This window comes from Haliotis rufescens, unplaced genomic scaffold, assembly GCF_023055435.1.
Source record: "Haliotis rufescens isolate VD_foot unplaced genomic scaffold, xgHalRufe1.0.p SCAF_3, whole genome shotgun sequence".
NCBI lineage: Eukaryota > Metazoa > Mollusca > Gastropoda > Lepetellida > Haliotidae > Haliotis > Haliotis rufescens.
In genome coordinates, this window is record NW_025964001.1 from 57549893 (window position 1) to 57572343 (window position 22451).

General features: G+C 37.7%; 1 protein-coding gene across 9 annotated transcripts in view; it reads left to right on the plus strand.

Annotated features, from left to right (window-relative positions):
* LOC124115409 (solute carrier family 46 member 3-like) overlaps positions 1 to 22451 on the plus strand; it is a 43043-nt gene that overhangs the window by 2362 nt on the left and 18230 nt on the right. For 4 of the 9 annotated variants that reach the window (XM_046476386.2, XM_046476390.2, XM_048403123.1 and 1 more), the window contains one exon: positions 11096 to 11113. The exons of 3 other annotated variants lie outside the window; for them this stretch is intronic. In XM_046476386.2, coding sequence (XP_046332342.2) covers positions 11096 to 11113 — 18 coding nt within the window. Of the gene's footprint in view, positions 1 to 389; positions 1799 to 11095; positions 11114 to 18810; positions 18956 to 20294; positions 20350 to 20637; positions 20702 to 22451 lie in introns of those variants that run through there. 2 more of the 9 variants (XM_048403127.1, XM_048403124.1) reach the window with 2 other exon arrangements.

Genomic DNA, 22451 nt, shown 5'->3' on the forward strand with positions numbered 1-22451 from the left:
CGCATGGCAATGAAGATATTTACAATGCAAATGACTTTGAAGAAACGTCTTCTGGTGCGTTATTTGCAGAAAATTACATTACCATGGTATAGAAAAACAGCAAGCATCAAGACATACTCAAAGTGAAACGACCATTTAGGATGTTCCAATTACATCTGTGATGCTATTTACGACAATTGACCCCATATTGGACTTAATTCTTAGAATTAATTCAGTCTAATATCGAGAGCCCGTGGTGTTCAGAAATTATTGTTGATGTTGAGTTCATACAAAGTTGTAAAAGATGATTTTGTGATTCATTGTAAATCATTTGATCATTTCAAGTGGTCTTGAATGTATCCACATAAACATCATGGCTTCTGCCGAGCAGATTTCGGTGTGTATTGCAGGATTTGAAGAGCATGTGTACCGACAACTTGGCGTCGACAGATGTTTTCCAAATCTTTTCATATTTGTAATTAAGGTGCTCAAGGGATTTGAAGTGCTTGACGAGGTAAGAACCATTTATCACAATAAAGAATTTGATTATCGATCACAACGTGAGTGACATGAGAGGTGGAACCTCATTGGTAAATTAGAGGGACAAGGAAAGGACAGAACACGTAATATAGCCACTAATAGCGCTACGGCCGAGCCACAAAATTCCAGCCTTGTTCTGCAATGGTGGAAAGTGGACTTCACAGTCAGTCCCCCCTTGCTCTATGGCTCTCGTGGGCGGTGGATGATATAAATTTCAAATATAAAAGTTATACTAAAGAATTTTGAACTGAAGAGATCACTAAATCGGGTATCATTTCATTTCTTATTTTGAAATAGCAACAAAACACGCGAGCAAAATTATAAATAGCAAACCCTTGTAGAACTTTTTAATCACGAGAAGACCACGCGCACCCGCATGTTTAACTAGGCCAAGTGCATGTCAAGCTAAATCGGAACTTGACCTTTTGTTCAGTATCAGTTAGCCCACCATCCAAACTGTAGGATAAGATGTGTAAATACCATGTATTGTATATTTAATTAGTTGTGTAGCATTTAATTTGTAGGTAACCGTATGTAAGCATTGTAAGTTGAACCTGCCATATTGCTGTATGAGGTGTTCAGGCACCCCGTTGAGGGCTGCTGATGTGGCCACCCCAATACGGAAGGAGTGACTAAATAGAAATAGCATGCAGAGTTTATGTATTCTTTCATCAAACCAATATTTGACTTCTGTGATATCATCTGGAAGAAATGTAACAAGAATCGAACGATTACTTCCAGAAAAACTTTACTTAGATTTCATCGCTATTTCGCCTTTCACGTCTAACGGAATCTGTTCATAAAGGGAGTGTTTAAGTGAGCATCAGGACACACGGAGTTACCTTCGTTAAATAATAACAGCGATATTTTTTTATTCTATTTCAAGCAGCGAAGACTATAGCTACCTCAATATGGAATCAATTCTCTGTTACGTTAGTAAACGAACCTACGAGTGAAAAGATGAATAAAAGTACAGGGAAGGTCAAATCTCACGTAAGAGTTACTGCATACATTTTTTATTTGTTATCATGCTTCTTTACGTCATACTGCACGATAGCCATGGACTGACCCACATATCTGTCGTATCAGGGTCCAACCGCGTTTTTAGCATTGCATTCCCATTACACATTCGTTTGATAGGTGACTTTGCAAAATCAAAGTTTGTTTCACGTTTGTATTGCATGTATTAAGTATAGGTTGCCATTAGCCTATGACGTTGTCTGGCGGAAGTCCCAACGTATTTCGTCCGTCACCTATTCAGTTGCATGAATGCTGTGAGGTACGTTATCAGTTAGGTAGATGGATCCTTTCTTATGGATCGCTGCTAAATGGATTGTCATTGTTTTGAATCACTGATAAATTGACGGACGCAGTTCGAGACTGACGAGGCTAGTCGAACAAGAAATGTGTTCTACACGTTGCACATACTTTTATGTAGGTCAAGGCGAAGCTCGTTGCACAAGAAATGTGTTCGATACGTTGCACATACTTTTGTGTAGGTCAAGGCGAAGCTCGTTGCACAAGAAATGTGTTCTATACGTTGCACATACTTTTATGTAGGTCAAGGCGAAGCTCGTTGCACAAGAAATGTGTTCTATACGTTGCACATACTTTTGTATAGGTCAAGGCGAAGCTCGTTGCACAAGAAATGTGTTCTATACGTTAAACACACAATAGTATAATGTGTATAGGACAAAGCGAGGATCGTCGGACACGAATTGTGTTCTACACGCACATATATCCATCTATCCATTACACATTCGGACAGCCTCGACAGTTTTACCACAACGGAAGAAAGAACCTGCAAACCTTTTTTCTATTTGCAAAAAATGAATTCGATGGCACTGACATATGTATGTACAGAACAAAGCAAAGCTGGTCGTGCGGGAACTGTGTTCTATACGTTTGTTACAACCCTTAATGTAAAAATTACTCTTAATGTAAAATTCTTTACATTAAGGGTTACGTTTTTACATTAAGAGTAACAAACAACCCGCAACCCTTAATGTAAAAAATAGTTTTTTTACATTAAGGGTTAATATCGACATATCGCCCCTTAATGTAAAATATTCTCATAAACAAAGTTTGATTTGTAATATAGGATACGTTTTTCTATGTTCACGTTTTTTATTGTTTTTGCTCGGTTTCTGGCAATTATTCGTAATAAGCGTAATTCGTAAAAGGTCCAAGTTCGGGAGGTATTCGGGAGGAATACCTTTGATAAAATAGTCACTGGTAAGACGTGTTATTGATTTTCGCTACAGATAACATGCTATTACTATTCTGTTGGATATAAGTATGTTTGGTTTCAGTAGCGCTACATTGTGTGTGTTTACATATATCCAGCCGGAGAGATCGACCTGGTAATAATAACAAAGATATACATAATGGGGTAGAGATGTTGTTGTATTTTTTATTGAGTACACTGGAAGAAGACCCAGCTATTTCTATCATTGTACTTGGATTTGTTTGTTTGTTTGTTTGCCTGTTGTTTGCCGCACTCAGCAATATTCCAGGTACATGACGATGGTCTGTAAATAATCGAGTCTTGACCAGAAAATCCAGTGGTCGACATCATGAGCATCGATTCATGTATTTGGGATATGAGGACATGCATCAACCAAGTCTGCGAGTCTGACCACCCGATCCCGTTAGTCGCCTCTTACGACAAGCATAGTCGCCTTTTATGGCAAGAATAGGTTGCTGAAGACCTATTCTGCCCCAGATCTTCACAGGTCCATTGTACATGAACAGTAGAACCGGTGTGACGCGGGACTATGTGGAGAACGATGTTATTCACCATGTTGAAAGTAATAATTACTTAATAGATGTTATTACACAATTTGAGATGGAAAGATATTCATGTGATTATTTACTTTGGAAAAACTCTTTTGGAAATGTGTTCAGTTCTGAACAAACATATTGTGAATGGAAGATTTGGAACTGACTATCAAATCGGTGAATGAACATTTATTGGGCATTTAGTGAGTGAGTGAGTTGGGTTTTATCGCCATTTTTAACAGTATTCCATTTATATCACGGCTTAATGCCAGTTTAATGTTGGAGGAAAGCACGAAGTTTATGCAGGCCTCAGACGTCTACCACTTCGGTGAAACCCACGAGCACGGGTATGGTGCTGACAAGCCTAGAAACATAATCGGGGCGAACCGGGATTCGAACCTACAATCATAGGTTTCTGGCGTACCCAAGGGACGCAACTCTGCACAGCGAATCGCGGCACCTTAAACGGCTGTGCAACCTTGCCTCCTATTGGGCATTTAGGGTGTAGTGTGATAGATTATGGTTTGGCATCGAGTGACATGTTCCCCGATGATGATGAATATCTCTGTAAAAAACATGAACGGTGCCATTATGTAAATGCGTTCAAAAATAACTCATACCTTATTAAGTAAAACAAAGTTTGCAATGAATACAGATAACTGTGTGGAATTAAGAAGGACCAGTTCGCACAATGTAAAAGGAGTGACCTGGAAAATGCAGCAGCGGTAGACTCTGGGACATCATCAAACGTATGTCTGGACGACCGCAACGACCCAACCCTATTGATATACAAGACTGGGGGACTATTTCTCGTCGCTGAATTCTGAACCAATGGGTATTCAGAATAATCTTGGTGAGGTGGAGGACATAGTGACAGGTCATGCTCATGTGCAAGAACTGACAATTGACATATTAGAATCCACAATCACCAGATCCGAACTTTTTGAAAGCATCAGTGCCTGGAAACATAATAAATCAATGGCTTGACGTTATCTATGAATGCATTGTACAAACATGGTTTGAGTGCTAAAATGGGTAAAATGTTACAATCCTTGTACAGTAATGTAAAGGCCTTGTTCGTTCAAACAACAGAGTATCTGGTATAATTGTTGCTTCATGGGTGTGAGGCAAGGGTGTATGCTTTGTCCCTTTTTGTTTCAGTTTTTTTCATAAACGAATTGGTTACAAAATGGAACAAAACTGTCGTTTGGGTGTTAAGTTACATCCGGAATTTATTTATATTTTTCTACTTCTATTAGCGGAGGACCTTAGTGTGTACAAATGAAGTTGAATATCTTACATGATGACTGTTATAAATGGGAAATGCCAGCCAATCTATCGAAAACAAAAATAGGGGAGGTTTATCACATTATAAAAAAATGGTATTATGATGGAAATGCGTATAAAGTAGTTACTGGATACAGTTATCTTGGTTTGTATTTAAGCAATAGATTACTGAGATCGAATGCTTAAATTATATTCCAGTTGAGGCAAGAAAGGTGTTCATGGCCCTGTTAATTAGTATACGTTCCTTGAAGCCATACTTGCCTCACTTTTACTTAAACTGTTTTGATACACCAATACGTTTATAAGGGGCTGGAATTTTGGGGTTCAGTGACATAGAACCGAGCCTGGCAGATGTTCTGTTCAGTCACTCGCTGTTTTGAAATGTGTCAAATATTGGCTGTCTCTTTATATGCAGGAATCTCGTATACCCCAAAAATTTTACAATATGCTGCAGTTGTACAATGAACAAGGCCACGTAAATTGGGTAACGAACCTTAAATTTGTTACTTTGGTGATGTCTGGTACTTTCAAACATGTGGTAATAAAACCGCGTTTTAAATATGTTACGTCAGCGGTTAAAACCTTTTTTCAGGTTTGGCATGGTAATTTATGCGAAAAAAAAACAAATGGCTTATTATGCACAGTTTAAAACATCCATTTCATGTGAGAACTATTTGAGAAGTATAACTGTAAATAAAATCAGGACTCGTTTTGGGTTCAGTTACAATATTCCTCGGGAATTTAGAAAATGTAAAGTTTGTAACCTAAACCATATCGAAAATGAATATCACTTTTTAATTTTTTTTCTATGTTATAGCCATCTGAGGCAAAGTTTTTACATCTTTCCAAATATTCTGAAGTACTTGTTTTTACGTCAGTGCTGTAAGAACACAAATACTCCAACTTTGATGATATGCAATTATCCCGCGATATGCCAAGGAGAGGCACGAGCCACTGAGCCGTGGATGCCCGTGCCTATAATAAAAACAGAAGATGAGATTGGGTTAAATGGCCGAGGGTGTGCAGGTACTAGTGGGCTACTGAGCTGCTAATTGTGTATACCAAAATGCTACCATTGCCATGGCCACTAGCGTGGCCAACGGCGATTCGCAGCTAGCGCTGCTGGCCTGAGACTGCTACCGCTGTCCGGCCCCCATGGTAGCATATTTAAACGCTACCATTACTTGGCAACTACCACGCTGCCAAAAGCAGCTCCTGCTGCTGGCCTAAGTCAGACTACCGCTGCCCGGCCCCAGGTAGCCGGCCAAAGCAGATCCCACTGCCTGGCCCCATTAGCAAAACCATTGTGCGACTACCGCCGCGGACCCAACTGTCAGCTACTGCTTGACAAGACGACTTCCGCCGCCGGGCCCATATACGTAGCAATTGTTTGCCCCAACGTATGTTATTTTACGATTCCCCGGCTGAAAAGTCGGGAAAGACAAGGTTCCCACTGAGAAGCAGGTAACCCCGGAAAGGTTCCCACTGAAAAGCAGGTAGCCTTAAAGGGGCACTGATCTAACGCAATTCCCCGGGACTGGTTGTTGCCTTTGTTATTGTTTTTTCCCAGTGAGTACCCGGATGTATAGCAGATATCTAGACTAGTTCGCGACCTCTGCTGCGCCATTCGTAAGCGCATTAGTCACGATGGGTAGTAATAAGGGCGTATGGTCACATTGATCAACAAAATGAGATAATAAGGAAATGTAGGTATCTTTGTGGGTAGCATCGGTAATGGTGACGAAGTTTTGATAAGTCACTTGCTTGGTAATTTTGCGATTTTCGTTTACACTATTTTGACTTGCAACACAAAGTAAATATTTCACCTGAGCATTGCTTTTTTTATAGTGTGTATATATTTTTTACTGTCAAATGTGTAACACATTTATTAAACGTCTAAATATTCAGTTATTTTACAAAGTGACTGAAAAACATTTCCATCTGTATTATTATGATAACGAATTCCAAACATTTTGATGTGTAATGTCATCACCAAGAGACTGAAAATGTTAAGTTGAAAAGTACATTTCTATGTTGTTTGGCTTCTAATCCTACATAATAATCTGTTGTGATGTTTGTAGGCCCTTTTGATCGTCTTAATCAACCTGGGCAGATTTTTTAGTCAAAATGACTGAAATATTTACACATTTTATAAATTGCCTGAGAGAATCACATTTTACAAATTGACGGTAATATATACACACTTACAAAGGACAAGACCTGTGAAAACAACGTCTATCGCGCATTGATCATGAAGAATGTCCCAACCAAGACGTAGAGAAACAAGAACGAATCCGTTCAAATGAAGGAAAACAAAATGCAAATTTCATAATTACAACCTACCAAATTTATGTGTATAAATTTTAGGTAGCTTCCTTGTTCGAGGAATGTATCCGTGAATATCCACACAAAGTAACAATATCCCACTTGACTGTAGCTGTACAAAGAAACTTATTCGATGTCACATGTCTCAGTAACAATCAAAAATGATATTTTAAAAGATATATATCGTTTCGGGATATTATAACCCGTGTTCGTTTCTCAACTGATCACTTGGATTGTTTCAGGTGTTTTACATAGGTGTCAAGTCTCAATGGACGGCTGAGAAAGTGCATGTGACAACTAATGTCCACGGTTCCTAAAAAATCCATTGAGTGATAGATAACAATGATCAATCAATCAACGTATTATCAGTTAACCCTTTGAACAAAGTATGTTGTTTTTGCATCGGCACTTCACGCCATGATATGAGTGTATTCCCTTTGTTTTAGTAAACCTAGACATGTAAACACTCACTCTTGACATATCCACTGTGCAAGATAACAGTGATTAATCAATCAACGTATTTTCTGTTAATCCTTTGATGACTAGGAACGATCCGTTGATTTACAAAAAAAAGTAAATCAACTGATCATTCATCTCTTGCTGGGCTGCCACGTGCATATTACATGACACATATTTCAACTCACTTCAAACCTGGATTTAGATTGGATAATTACCCCAGACACAATAAATGCCAAATGGGAACCTTTGTCAGGTAATCTAAGTGGCGCTACCACTAATTGTACCTGTAATAAATTCATTAACTGAGCACCAAGTGAATGACGACAAATACACAAGTATAGGGGTTATACAAGAAAACGAGGATGACAACAAGGGAGTAGTAATCGTATTATCGACACAAGCCGAAATCTGAAAATGCTTTCCTTGCATGGATACTTTTTTTAGTATTAAACTATAACCATCTTGGGTATTTCCAAATGACGACATCCGATGAGCTCCGCTGTTCTTTTTGTCTGTTTGTTTAGGCTGAGGAAATTAATTAACATGCGCCCTTTGTCGAAATCTTTATAGATCACAGTTAACCAATCAGTGTTTATGCAAAAATGCGTAAAATAAATATTGCCTCCAGCCTCCAAGTTTATTTAGCTGTCCTTGCAGACGGTAGCCCAGTCTCTGGTCACGCTCAGTTGCGTTGCGTATCATCCGGGTACTCACGGGGGAAAAAACAATAACAAAGGCAACAACCAGTCCGGGGAATTGCGTTAGATCAGTGCCCCTTTAAGCACGAGTATTAATTTGGAAGCAAGTTAATTTGTTACTAGCAGTGTAGCCCACAAGAACCCCGCCACAAAGCACCAGAGTGCTACCCCACATGTTAAAACTGTTTTTTCAAAAATAAAAAGCAAAGGAATGTGTTCTATTTTATACTATTTGCACCTGAATTGTATTTCGTTTGTACATAAAGTCCCACAGCCTACAAGTACTGAATAAAGTGAAGACTAATTATTCGTAATAGCTTCCTTCAACTGTGCGCGTTTATTCAGGCACAACATAAAGTAGAGCCATTGAACTTGTGTAATTGCAGTACACCTTTCATATTCCAACAACCTCTCAACAACGACAATCTGGTCGTTATTTACAGGTTTTCTTTATGGGTCACAACTGACGGTTTTGTAAATCTTGTAACAAAGGTGTATCTAGGGACACTATGCAATATGACGTTATTTACGTTACTACCCCACCCCCCACCCCAACACACACACAAACACACACACACACATTATTTTATGCCTAAAACTCTGTTAATGGACCATTCTAACAACCCAACATCATCTACAACTTTCCTTCGTTACGGTATTAGGATAGTAACCTTGCCTTGCAGAGCACATCTAGACAAAGTAACGATCAATTAAATCTGCGAAGTTTCATGAACGTTCGATAAGTAATATTCCATAGTGATAACCCTTAATGCAAAAAAAATACTATCTATCACTTCAACCCTTAATGTAATTTTTTTTACATTAAGAGTAATTTTTACATTAAGGGTTTGACAAGAGTTAACCCGCAACCCTTAATGTAAATTTGTTTACATTAAGGGTTGTAACAAGAGTTAACCCGTAACCCTTAATGTAAAAATCTTTACATTAAGAGTAATTTTTACATTATGGGTTGTAACAAGAGTTAACCCCTTAATGTAAAAATCTTTACATTTAGAGTAATTTCTACATTAAGGGTTGTAACAAGAGTTAACCTGCAACCCTTAATGTAAAATTGTTTACATTAAGAGTTGTAACAAGAGTTAACCCGCAACCCTTAATGTAAAAATGTTAACATTAAGAGTAATTTTTACATTAAGGGTTGTAACAAGAGTTAACCCGCAACCCTTAATGTAAATTTTTTTACATTAAGTGTAATTTTTACATGAAGGGTTGTAACATACGTTGCACATATGTGTGAAAAGGACAAAGCGAAGATCATCGCACAAGAAGTGTGTTCTGAACTTTGCACATATTTGTAGAGGTCAGGACGAAACTCGCCCCACAAGAAATGTGTTCTATGCGTTACACAAGTAAAATAGTATAAAGTGTATAGGACAAAGCGAGGCTCGTCGGACAAGAAATGTGTTCTATGCGTTACACAAGTAAAATAGTATAAAGTGTATAGGACAAAGCGAGGCTCGTCGGACAAGAAGTGTGTTCTATGCGTTACACAAGTAAAATAGTATAAAGTGTATAGGACAAAGCGAGGCTCGTCGGACAAGAAGTGTGTTCTATGCGTTACACAAGTAAAATAGTATAAAGTGTATAGGACAAAGCGAGGCTCGTCGGACAAGAAGTGTGTTCTATGCGTTACACAAGTAAAATAGTATAAACTGTATAGGAAAAAGCAAGGCTCGTCGGACAAGAAGTGTGTTCTATGCGTTACACAAGTAAAATAGTATAAAGTGTATAGGACAAAGCGAGGCTCGTCGGACAAGAAATGTGTTCTATGCGTTACACAAGTAAAATAGTATAAAGTGTATAGGACAAAGCGAGGCTCGTCGGACAAGAAATGTGTTCTATGCGTTACACAAGTAAAATAGTATAAAGTGTATAGGACAAAGCGAGGCTCGTCGGACAAGAAATGTGTTCTATGCGTTACACAAGTAAAATAGTATAAAGTGTATAGGACAAAGCGAGGCTCGTCGGACAAGAAGTGTGTTCTATGCGTTACACAAGTAAAATAGTATAAAGTGTATAGGACAAAGCGAGGCTCGTCGGACAAGAAGTGTGTTCTATGCGTTACACAAGTAAAATAGTATAAACTGTATAGGACAAAGCAAGGCTCGTCGGACAAGAAGTGTGTTCTATGCGTTACACAAGTAAAATAGTATAAAGTGTATAGGACAAAGCGAGGCTCTTCGGACAAGAAATGTGTTCTATGCGTTACACAAGTAAAATAGTATAAAGTGTATAGGACAAAGCGAGGCTCGTAGGACAAGAAGTGTGTTCTATGCATTACACAAGTAAAATAGTATAAACTGTATAGGACAAAGCAAGGCTCGTCGGACAAGAAGTGTGTCCTATGCGTTACACAAGTAAAATAGTATAAAGTGTATAGGACAAAGCGAGGCTCGTCGGACAAGAAATGTGTTCTATGCGTTACACAAGTAAAATAGTATAAACTGTATAGGACAAAGCGAGGCTCGTCGGACAAGAAATGTGTTCTATGCGTTACACAAGTTAAATAGTATAAAGTGTATAGGACAAAGCGAGGTTCGTCAGACAAGAAGTGTGTTCTATGCGTTACACAAGTAAAATAGTATAAAGTGTATAGGACAAAGCGAGGCTCGTCGGACAAGAAATGTGTTCTATGCGTTACACAAGTAAAATAGTATAAAGTGTATAGGACAAAGCGAGGCTCGTCGGACAAGAAGTGTGTTCTTTTCGCACATATATTTTTTTACCACATCGGACGAAAGAACCTGCAACATGTTTTTCTATTGGTCAAAAATTGACTTCGATGAAACCGAAAAGAAACATTTTGGAATGCTATTTCTGTTGAGGAGCTTGTAATAAAAAGGCCATAACAACTGGATATATTTCATGAAACACGAGTACGGAACATGACCACACAAGATCTGTAACTGACTGTTGGTGAGGTCGGGCGTGTTATCAGTGGCTCTCGCCTGTTTTGTTTTATGGGATCAGAGAGCGTTACAATTCATTCTTTTGTGTTTCAACAGGAGCATTATATCACCAAGGTAAGTCTATATGACCATCAGCTTCATATATTGGCTTATTTTGTTGCCACATCGCTTTAGCACGGACTTTCCGCACCACGTGTCTGGTATCTGTTTTCGTTGGCTGTTATTTGGGCGAGCTCGTCGTTGGTCGTAAATCACTTCACTATGAATAGAGATAACGGATGGCAATGAAGATATTTACAATGCAAATGACTATGAAGAAACGTCTTCTGGTGCGTTATTTGCAGAAAATAACATTACCATGGTATAGAAAAACAGCAAGCATCAAGACATAACTCAAAGTGAAACGACCATTTTGGATGTTCCAATTACATTTGTGATGCTATTTACGACAATTGACAATTGACAATTTACGTCCATATTGGCCTTTATTCTTGGAATTAATTCAGTCTAATATCGTGAGCTCGTGGTGTTCAGAAATTATTGTTGATGTTGAATTCATAAAAGCTGTAAAAGATGATTTTGTGATTCATTGTAAATCATTTGATCATTTCAAGTGGTCTTGAATGTATCCACGATTTCTGACATCTAATTGTCACTACAATAGTAACAAATTTACGAATATGAAATCGTGCTTTATCCCCTTTCAAATAGCTTAAACAGTACACTCAACAACCCAAACACTTACTATCTATTGCACTGTGACCCAAATTTGTGTATATGACAGTGTTAAGAAATATGTAAAACTGGTCAGGGTTAAGGTGATAGATACCCATTAACAATGAAAACATTTATTTCTTACTTTACGTCCTGCAAGAGACCATATACCATATTTGGATTGGTCCTGTCATTGTTCACTGTATTGACATATTTAGATGGTCGGCAATGAAGAGGTGTACTTATAATTTGACTGGATTAACATGTTTATGCATCGTCCAACCAAAACCGCGTAACGAAATCGACGTTCGATTCATAAACATCATGGCTTCTGCCGAGCAGATTTTGGTGTGTATTGCAGGATTTGAAGAGCATGTGTACCGACAACTTGGGGTCGACAGATGTTTTCCAAATCTTTTCATATTTGTAATTAAGGTGCTCAAGGGATTTGAAGTGCTTGACGAGGTAAGACCCATTTATCACAATAAAGAATTTGATTATCGATCATAACGTGAGTGACATGAGAGGTGGAACCTCATCGGTAAATTAGAGGGACAAGGAAAGGACAGAACACGTAATATAGCCACTAATAGCGCTACGGCCGAGCCACAAAATTCCAGCCTTGTTCTGCAATGGTGGAAAGTGGACTTCACAGTCAGTCCCCCCTTGCTCTATGGCTCTCGTAGGCGGTGGATGTGGAAATTTCAAATATAAAAGTTATACTAAAGAATTTTGAACTGAAGAGATCACTAAATAGGATATCATTTCATTTCTTATTTATTTTGACATAGCAACAAAACACGCGAGCAAAACTATAAATAGCACACCCTTGTAGAACTTTTTTATCACAAGAAGACCACGCGCACCCGTATGTTTAATTAGGCCAAGTGCATGTCAAGCTAAATCGGAACTTGACCTTTTGTTCAATATCGGTTTGCTTATGTACCTAACAACTTGAACATGCTCATATCTTTGTCTATCATTAAATGTGCATGGATTTGTATGTATAATCATATATGAAGCATCGCTCTTCCCAGATGATCAACGTCGTACTTTTCCAGCAGGACAAAAAGATTCACAGATTTTAGTGTGTTGAAAATTCGAGAAACCTGCTTGATCAGGTATGTATTCCACTACCTCATATAATGCATTGAGTGAAATCGCATACTAAGGATTACTTGCACGGAAGTAAATATTGTATGTAATACATTTACACAATTATGGCATTTGTATTATCTTACAAAATCACTATGACACGTCTAATTATCTGCGCGACCACCCATTTTAATCTATGGCGAGACAAAAGACTATCGATATGATGAAGGATGAGATTGCGTCAGAACTATTAAAGAATTCGTTGGACTTTGCGTCAAGAATTATTATTTTATTTCTTAGATAGCTCATTGTGGTGATGCTGGTATCTTCCCGTGGCAAGGGCGTTAACTGACTTTACAAGTCCAGTTTCCACCCTAGCTGAAATAGGCTGGAATTCCGGAGTTACATTTTGGCTGGACTAACGAGTCTATGCATAGTCCAATCAAAATTGCGCAACGAACTAGACATCCGGTTCGTATACAACATGGATTTCAACGTGCAGATTTCGGTCGACTGAAGGATTTGCAAAACATGTGCACCGCCAACTGGACGCCGACAGATATTTTGCAAATCTGTTCATTTTAATAATCAAGGTGCTCAAGTGACCTGCTTCACTTTGCGAGGCAAGGCCCGTTATATTGCAATATACTGTTTATTATGGATCAGATGGTCTTGACAGGGGGCCGCCATTTCGTTTGAAGCAATTGCGAGTGATATGAGAGAAGGCAACTGATAGGTCAATAGGAGGGACATAGAAGGGACATAACACGTAAGAGCCATTGGTAGCGCTATGATTGAGCCAAGAAATTCCAGCCAAGTTCGACAAGGGTGGAAACTATACTTTAGTCAGTTAATGTTAATGCCCTTACCCCGGGAAGATGTGATGTCGGTGAAAAACGCACAGGAAAAGCTATGTACAAAGAGTGTCTTTTTAGTCATAAAGAAACAATGGCTTCTTATCCTCAACTTCGATCTTTCCACAACAAATTATGTACTATAAAACAAACAAAATTGGCATTAAAGTCCCAAGGATGATGGGTGCTATATCTTGGAAAATTGCATCGAATCCCGATCATATAGATATAAAAAATAAATGTAAATAAATAAATAAAAATTCTAGTGTGTAACTTATTGCTCCTGCTGACAGGGGTGTATTCAAAAACAACTACCAATGACTGCTATCAACTGTGCAATCCATCCATCAATGGTGCAAACAACTGTGCAATATCCACCAGTCCATGGTGTTTACCGAGAGGAATGCGATCTGCACATCCTCATGGTGCTACACAGAGAGAGGGATAGTGAGAACCGAAATATAGGTACAAAAGCACATTCATAAATATATACAATTTTTGTATTGATATTATATAATATTAATAAATAAAATAATTGTATATTATAATAAACGTTGTAAATCTGGGTGTGTCCACACATTAGTCATTTATTTATTATATATTATTTATTATCTAATCTTTATTATTTTTAACAGATGAGACTAATACTGCATTCAATGGATCCGCGACAAGTTGGATGAATATCTGCTGTAGTATAATTTATGTGTCAACTGTACGTGCTGTGTATACATCTATTTATAAATAATGGACAGTCACGGACAGTATTGTATTCAATCCAGTGATTATATATTATATACAATAAATGACAATTGACATTTTGTTCCGATCTGAGATTATTTGGAGAATTTCAATTCGAGTCCTTTCCTTCATCTTGGGAAGATTATACTTGAGTCCTGGATGATCTCAACACCATCAGCTGGACGTTTCACAAATAAAGACTTACGTTTGGTTACAATTTCTTATTGTCGTAAACTTTGTTTTCGTTTTATGTTAGAAAATCCTGTTCCCAACCGTTGGATGGCTTTGGTGTATGTGAATCAGATAATATATCAATAAACACTATACATATCCCACCGGCGAGGAAGATGTGGCTTGTAATGCATCATGTTGCATTAATTGAATGAAATTCAAAGCAATTGTAACATGTTCGTCTTTAACGAATAGTTCTTATTTGTCATTGATCGTTATATCAATACCAATGTGACACTTTACAAAAGTCCACAAAACTATGTGTTTACCAATTGTTTGATTTGATATTCTATAAATTCAGTGTTGTAATTCCTTTTGTATATGTATTTCCTAAGGTATTGTGTGAGTGTTATTATTATTAATTGCACCGCCCTTACAACCATGAGAATCTTTAGAAGACTCACAAACTTTATGCGTAGAGTGTATTGACTTCTGAGACGGCGGCGTCCTTTTTTCACTCAATTCGATTGAATCCGTTGACAAATGATTTCTTCTTGAATTATCTTTGTGTTATCAATCACCGCTGCTTGATTCGTCATCAGTCTCTGATGGGTTTCTCTTCTTCTTCTGTAGAGGTATCTATGTCCTCACTTTGATTGGTAAATTAAACTGGAGTGATGTTAAACAACTGTAATTTATCTTGTTGAGAACAATTTTGCTGGTTAAAACTGACAGAACAGTATCGGTTTAAGTGATTTTTAACATTTTTTTAAATGGCTATCAGACATCTTCCCTATCACTGATTTAAACTGACTTGGAGACGTAAGACCATCTCTGTTAGACATGACAATCTAAATGAGATAATAATGTATTAGATTAGTCATTGTAAACTCTTTCGTTTATGACCGGTATTGATAATTAATATTAGTACGGTTACTCCCAACAATCCGGAAACCAATAAACAATATGAGAATTGTTTTATTCTATCGATTTCACCGTGATAAGATCGCCTCCGACTCTCGTCCGACTGGCACCTGACGATAATTACCCAAGAATATTCCTTACTTATGAAATTTTATAGTAAAATATATAATTTTTTATTCACCATTCTTACTTACAAACTCTCTCTCGTGGATGATGATTGTTGAATTGTCTTCATATTTGATCTATCATGCTTCTGGATGAAAGATGCAAATTCTTTACTATAATAGTCAGGAACGTATGCAACAATTACGCACTCTCGAAGAGATAGATCTCTATCAATAGTGCACCTCAACTGTGTTCCGTTCATCTCCATTTGACGAAAATGTCCCTTGATTGCCGTACTTCTTTAGCGATGGTAACTGGGATAGAACGATGACATTTAGAGGCGAGGTGAGTGCTGGCTTGAATTGAACTCCGAGTCTTAGATTGCCGAGAGTGATAAAAGGAACCAATAGATGAGTCCATCATTTTCTCCAGCAAAGTTAGTAACAGAGTCAAAATCTGCATTAGTGTCTCCACTATCGTTGTAGACTAGTTGCAACTGGCGTTGAAAGTGTTCAGTTTCGGCTCCATGCCCGAACAAGGTTTCTGTTATGGATATGTAAGCATAACCTCCATTTCTAGAATGGACCAGCTGACCCTGTAGGTGCACGGACACCTGCGACCCGTGAGCTTGTAGAAACAGATTTACTGGACCTACTTTGTCTTTGTCCATTAGAGCGGTTCTATCAGCATGCGTGACTTTCAATTTGACGTGCAAGCGGGTACGTTTCACATCTATGTAGTCAGTTCCGCCGTTATGTATGAGAAACTCGACAGAGCTCCAATCGGTGATGGCAGTGCTGTAAGGTACTTCTTTTATAAGACAAAGTCCTTTTCGTCAAAATAGACATGATGAGTCAACAAATAAATCTATTTTACCAACTGCAAGGGTATTCTTCAATTGTTTAGGCGTGGCTGTTGTCTTGCCTTTAGATTTTACTTTCTTTGTTGTGACAATCTTATCACCAGCTTTCCTTTTTATAGCTTTTGTTCTTTTTAGGGATGATTGAGCTCCATCCACTACATCTTGAACTTGCGATGTTACTTCAACTTTTTGAGATCGTTATTCCTACAATCCTTTGACGAAGTGTCATGTTTGCAATAATAGTTATCATGTTTGATCGAGATCGTTCTCTCTTTAATGTATGACAAATGAAGGGCTTTATTGTTCGATTCTCAAAATAATGAATAAACGTTTTAGGGTCAGCTATATCTAATTTCGTTCCATTTATATAAATCGAGGAATGGATAATGCATGAGAAGAATTTCAAGAATGAATGCGGTGTGTTCGGGGTACACTAAAGAAAGATTTTTTATCGTACTGATATCTTTCACTATGATTGGAATGTACCACAAGGGATTAAAGTGACAGTTTGGACCTTCTCTCACTCGTCTCATCAGAGAAATTAAAAACTTTTAAGCTGTATTTTACAGGTTTGTGTTTGCTCAGAAAGGTTTTCACTTTCCGTAGACTATTGTCTTTACCTCGTTTTTTCAAAGCAGCATAAAATTTGTTGGAGCCGTCAATGCTCCTGATTTTGTGTTGCTGGTAGCAAATAGTTCCAGTACAGTCATGATTTGACTGTGATTATTACAAACGAACTGTCTCATACATACTCAGATAGATAATAACAAACAAATATGATTGAACATAATTTAATGCTTATTTAAAAGTAATGTTCTAACTGTATAATGTATCATATCACGTAATCAGCAGCCACTTCAGAATAGGCCATATTGAAATACAGTCAAACACTGTTGTATCGAGCTTTGATGTGTCGAACTTACAGTTGTATCGAGTAAAAGCTTAGTCTCTGTGTGTTCCTTCTTAATTTATCATTTTCGGTTGTGTCAAAGCTCGGATATTTACGTAGGTCCCTTCAACTTCGACACAACAGTGTTTGACTGTACTGATCAATTCTGTTCTGTTCTAAAACATCACGACATGTGTAAACGCTTTCGCCTTCCGTGTCAAACAAGCAGCTGAGTTCACAACAGAGACTTTTCATAATTTTAGTGACTCCTTGACTCCAACACCAAGTCCGCAGAGTTGCTTTACACATGCACTTCATTTTGTCCACCATATCCGACTTGAAGTGACATCGGACGAGACTTTCTAATAATTACACGTTTTGTTGCTTATATACATGTCAGATTAAAGTAAAACATGCATCAAAGAGGGTATCAAAGTCAGGCATATTATCTCAGTGCCCTTGCCCACTCTCTACACACCCCAGACAGCGGATGGGACTTCTCCCAGGAAGTGCTGCCTCGTCAAACCCGTCCAGAACTTTTTCGGGAAATGTGAAGATTCCCTATCACTGCAGCCTCCTGCATTACCCAGATTGTCAGAAGGGCTGTATTCCTGGCAGGAAACTCTTGAAATCTCCCAATGTCAGTCAACAGACTGGAAGGTACCAAACCTAAGGCACCGAGGACAATGGGGAGTCGGACAACTTGGTACTTGTTAGTGCCAAAGCTGGGCATCCACTGACAATGTGTTGAGCAGTCTCATTAAATTCATTGCATAGTCTATATTTCATATTTACATTTTGATGCAAATTCACACACACACTTCGAGGGGGAAGTGACTGGTCCTGTGCAGCAAACAGAAAGGCTTCCGTTTCACTTTTCAGGCCAGCCAACTTCATTCAAGCGAAGGACTCCTCCTCCCGTTAGGGCCGATTTGTTTATCAGACCAATAAATGTGTGCAAAAGCAGACAAAACAATTCTATCATGAAGAGCCTCCACGTTAATCCTAAGGACTTAAGTAGCCAGGGAGACTTCAAAATCCATCCGTGAGGTATAGAATCATAAGCTTTTATGCAGCCTTTTCGACACATTGAGAGGTAAAGGTGGTAAGTTTTAGCCTCTTCGAGGATCATTTTCTGAACTTGCAATTGATCCTCATTTTCTGCTCCATACGAAGACAAAAGATCTGTATGACAACTTGTACATATTTTGTATTGTGTATTCAGACAAGTAATAGGGTGGAAGTGTTTGGGATCAGTCAAATCGCCTTTCTTTGGGAGAAGTATTGTTCAACCTTTGCACAACCAGGGCGGAACATCCACTGTATCCACAAGAGAATTTAAACAGTGACGTAATGGTGTTTGGACACAAGGAAACAGTTTTCAATACCTGTTTCGAATACCATCAGGCCCTTGCGCCGTATTAGGTTTACTTTTGGACTTTTTAATTTCATTTTTCAGGAAATCATGTGTAATGAAACACAACAATGGTGACCTTATTTGTTCGTGTACACAATCATTAAATTCCTCTACGAATGATGCCTCGAGGTAATAGTTGCCAGGTATAGACCACAACTGTTTCCAAAACTTTTCACTGGAATCCACGGTGGGTATTTTCTCATCACTGCTGTCCAATCCTTTAAATTTGCTTTCATTGATTCAAGAATTTAATTTATAATTGTCTCTTTTGTTGTCTTGTATTTTGTGCCGTAAAAGGTGACTGTGCTTGTAATGGGATCGGGTGGTCAGGTTCGCTGACTTGGTTGATGCATGTCCTCTTATTCCAAACGTGTGGATCGATACTCACGATGTCACTCACTTTATTGTCTGGTATTGATAAGATGACATTTCTATTTTCCGCTGGTTTTTTTTCAAAACCAATTGCTTTGTACCAAAGCCACTACAATCTTTTTAAGTTGTTTTACTTACTTCCAAATGGTTAACTCACCTCATTTATCCTCTTATATGAAATACAAGGTTTTATCTGTTTGTATGCTTTTTCAAAGAATTTCTAAACAATATCAATCACAACAATCACATTAAGTTGTTGTTACTATTACTTGTTTGAGCAAATCAACATGAGCTAACCAATCTTCTCACTGCATGTAATTCAGAGGTGCTTACAAATCATTACTGTGTGGTGTTCTAAATGGGGTCTAAACTTCCCCAGTCATAATCTGTTGAAATGATTATAACCCGACATAAATATTCTTCAAATACAGAGCTAACTGCATGTGACCACAAAATAGAAATTGTACGCGCGTTTAAAGTTCTTGGTGTTTATTTCGGCCAGAGAAAGAGGTTCTCAAATATCTCATGTGGTGAAGAGACTAACAAAAGGTTCTCACATATCTCATGTGGTGAAAAAATGCAATAAAGTTATACGAAGGCTGGTCAAAAAGTTCTAAGCCTGACTAACTTTCAACTATGGGCCATAAGAAAGTGAACTACTCAATTTAGAACATTGTTTGAGTTCTTCATTGCAAGTGTATTTAGTCTGTTGAGGCCTTGTGTACATTAGTGACAGCCAGTTGAATGTGAGAGGGGTCCAAATAGGCACAGAAATGGAGAAGAACGAGTACCGAGCAGTCATCAAGTTTTTTACTTTAAAGAAAAGTACTCCCTAAAAAAATGTATAACCGCATGTGACAGGTGTATGCGGATAAGTGCCTCAGCTATTCCATTGTTCAATGTTGGGCAGCTATGTTTAATTTAAGGCTGGGGAAACAAACCTTGATAATGACCCTAGGTCTGGACGTCCCTCAACTTCCATCAATGAAGATTCAATCAAGGAGGTAGAAAAGTCTTCACGATCAGTGAAGAAAGTTATGGCCACTGTATTCTGGGGTGAAAAGGGTGTGATCCTTGTTTATTACTTAGAAAGTCAGAAGAGGATCACCGGTGCCTACTATGCTGATTTGCTTTATCGCTTGAGTACATTTTAGGGCCAAGAACCGTCGAGATCCATGAACAAGCGTATCGAGCATGGCATCGAGCATGGTATGTCAACTTGACTTTCTAGTCGGCGGTAAATTAATAACTTCCTCATTTTCAAACTATGGTAAAACTGATACTTGTAATTGTTTTCAAGAAGAATGAAAAAACACGGATATTCAGAAAAGAGTAAAACATATGCTTTTACTAACTTCAATGTATTATTTTACAGGATTGATCAAGGCCCTTCATGAAGTGGACCTCGGTTCACAACAATATTGTCATCAAAAGGAGAGACTTCTCTTTCGATGAATTTGATGTATATGATGTCTCAATTGTCAAATTTCCTTTCAGCCCAGTCATTGGAATAAAAGTGGGTAAATTCACAGACAGCTTCCACTACTTGTGAACTTGATAGGTACAGTACCTGCTCCTTTTTAGTACTTGGTGTGTACTACTTAAGCTCCAAACCATCATTTTAAGAAGATGGTTATTTTGGTCACTGCTACTTTGTATATTGCATTCTATATGTATTCTGCATACTCGTACTTGTATATCTATATCTATATCTATATCTTTATCTATATATATATATACAAAATATATATCTGAATTCCCAAGTCTTCATCAATCATTGCTATAAAAACATTTTTACTCGTTTATCTGTAAGTACATTTTATGACCGATATAGATATTGGACAGCAAGAATATGAAAAAACAAACAAAATAGAACATTTTCTCTTTGCAGAGGACTGCAGTTATACTGATCTTAATTTCCTCATTAAAAATAGCTGATTTCTAACCAGTCTAGGGAGATTTATCATCAATATAATTATTTATTTATCTCATAGTGCAATCACCTTAAACTTTCTAATTTATCAGGTTACTTTTTTAAAATTAATCTCTTGATATAAATGGAAAATCCAATTTTAGATCAGGAAATATGTTGAACCTGCTGCATTTTGAAGTATTTCTAGAATTCCTAGAACTAAGGTGTTGTGTTTCTTCTTTTGGGCTTGATGGTTATTTATTTTGGAAACTGGTTGCTGCTTGTCAAGATGGAATATTTAAATGAAAAAAGATACATGATTTTTTTTAATAATATTTTTTGTATTCATTTCAGTATCATGATTTCCAATGAAACATAATCATGACTGATTACTTTGGAGATGATTGTATCAAGAAATGAATGTTAAGAAAGTAATCATATTTGACAATTTTGTTTGTTTTATGACAACGTTCGCATTGACACACATGCAAATAGTTTCGATATTTATAAATAGTTTCAAAGGGAATGTTGTGGAAAAAGCACTCATAGCCGCTGAATGGCCTGGAACAGTTCTTATCCTCCTTGAATACTTTGATGTCTTAGAAGCTGTTGTTCCTGCAAATCTCTTGGCTAAAGCACATACATTTTTGTTATATTATTATGATTTCCTTTCTACTCATTGGTTACTAGACCTACAAAGAAATAGGGGAAAATATTATATTTAAAGAAAACAGTGGTCTGCTGTCCCTATCACAACAAGTACTCTCAAGTTGAAAGTGGGACACTGCCCTGTCAAGCAGATCACACTCTTGTCCTTTATTTGACCAGTTTTGCAACCCACATGTAGATTTCAATTAAGGAAATTTAAGTCTTCAGAAATGTTCAAGTCTAGATTGTCTTACGTGATCATCGAGTTGTTTACAGTATCACAAGCCGGGGGCAATTTCCGACATGATTTGTGGTTACCATACTCAACAATGATAACTATTGTTTTATATCTAGTTTTTGAGAAGGATAGCAAGTCGTGTGCAATAGCTACAAAGGTATTTCTTGGAATGGCAAGTCAAGTGGTTCCTTCACTTCCTTTGGGGTGTGGTGTGTGAGGGAGAAGCGGTGGTGGTGGCGGCGGCAAGACGGATATAACACATTCCTCTCATAACGTTAATATTTTCCCACATTTGTGAATATGTATGTAGAGTGAATATAACAACAACAAAAAAGACTTTTGAGGGAGTATAATACTAGCTTATTGATGACAGGCACAACTAGTACTGATTTTGCTTTTCATTGTCTGTTAAATGCAAGTTTTATTCAAATATAATACTGTAAGCCACGTGAATATTCTCATATATAGTGTCCATATAAAGTACCCTTAAACCACCACATTTGTGTTATATAT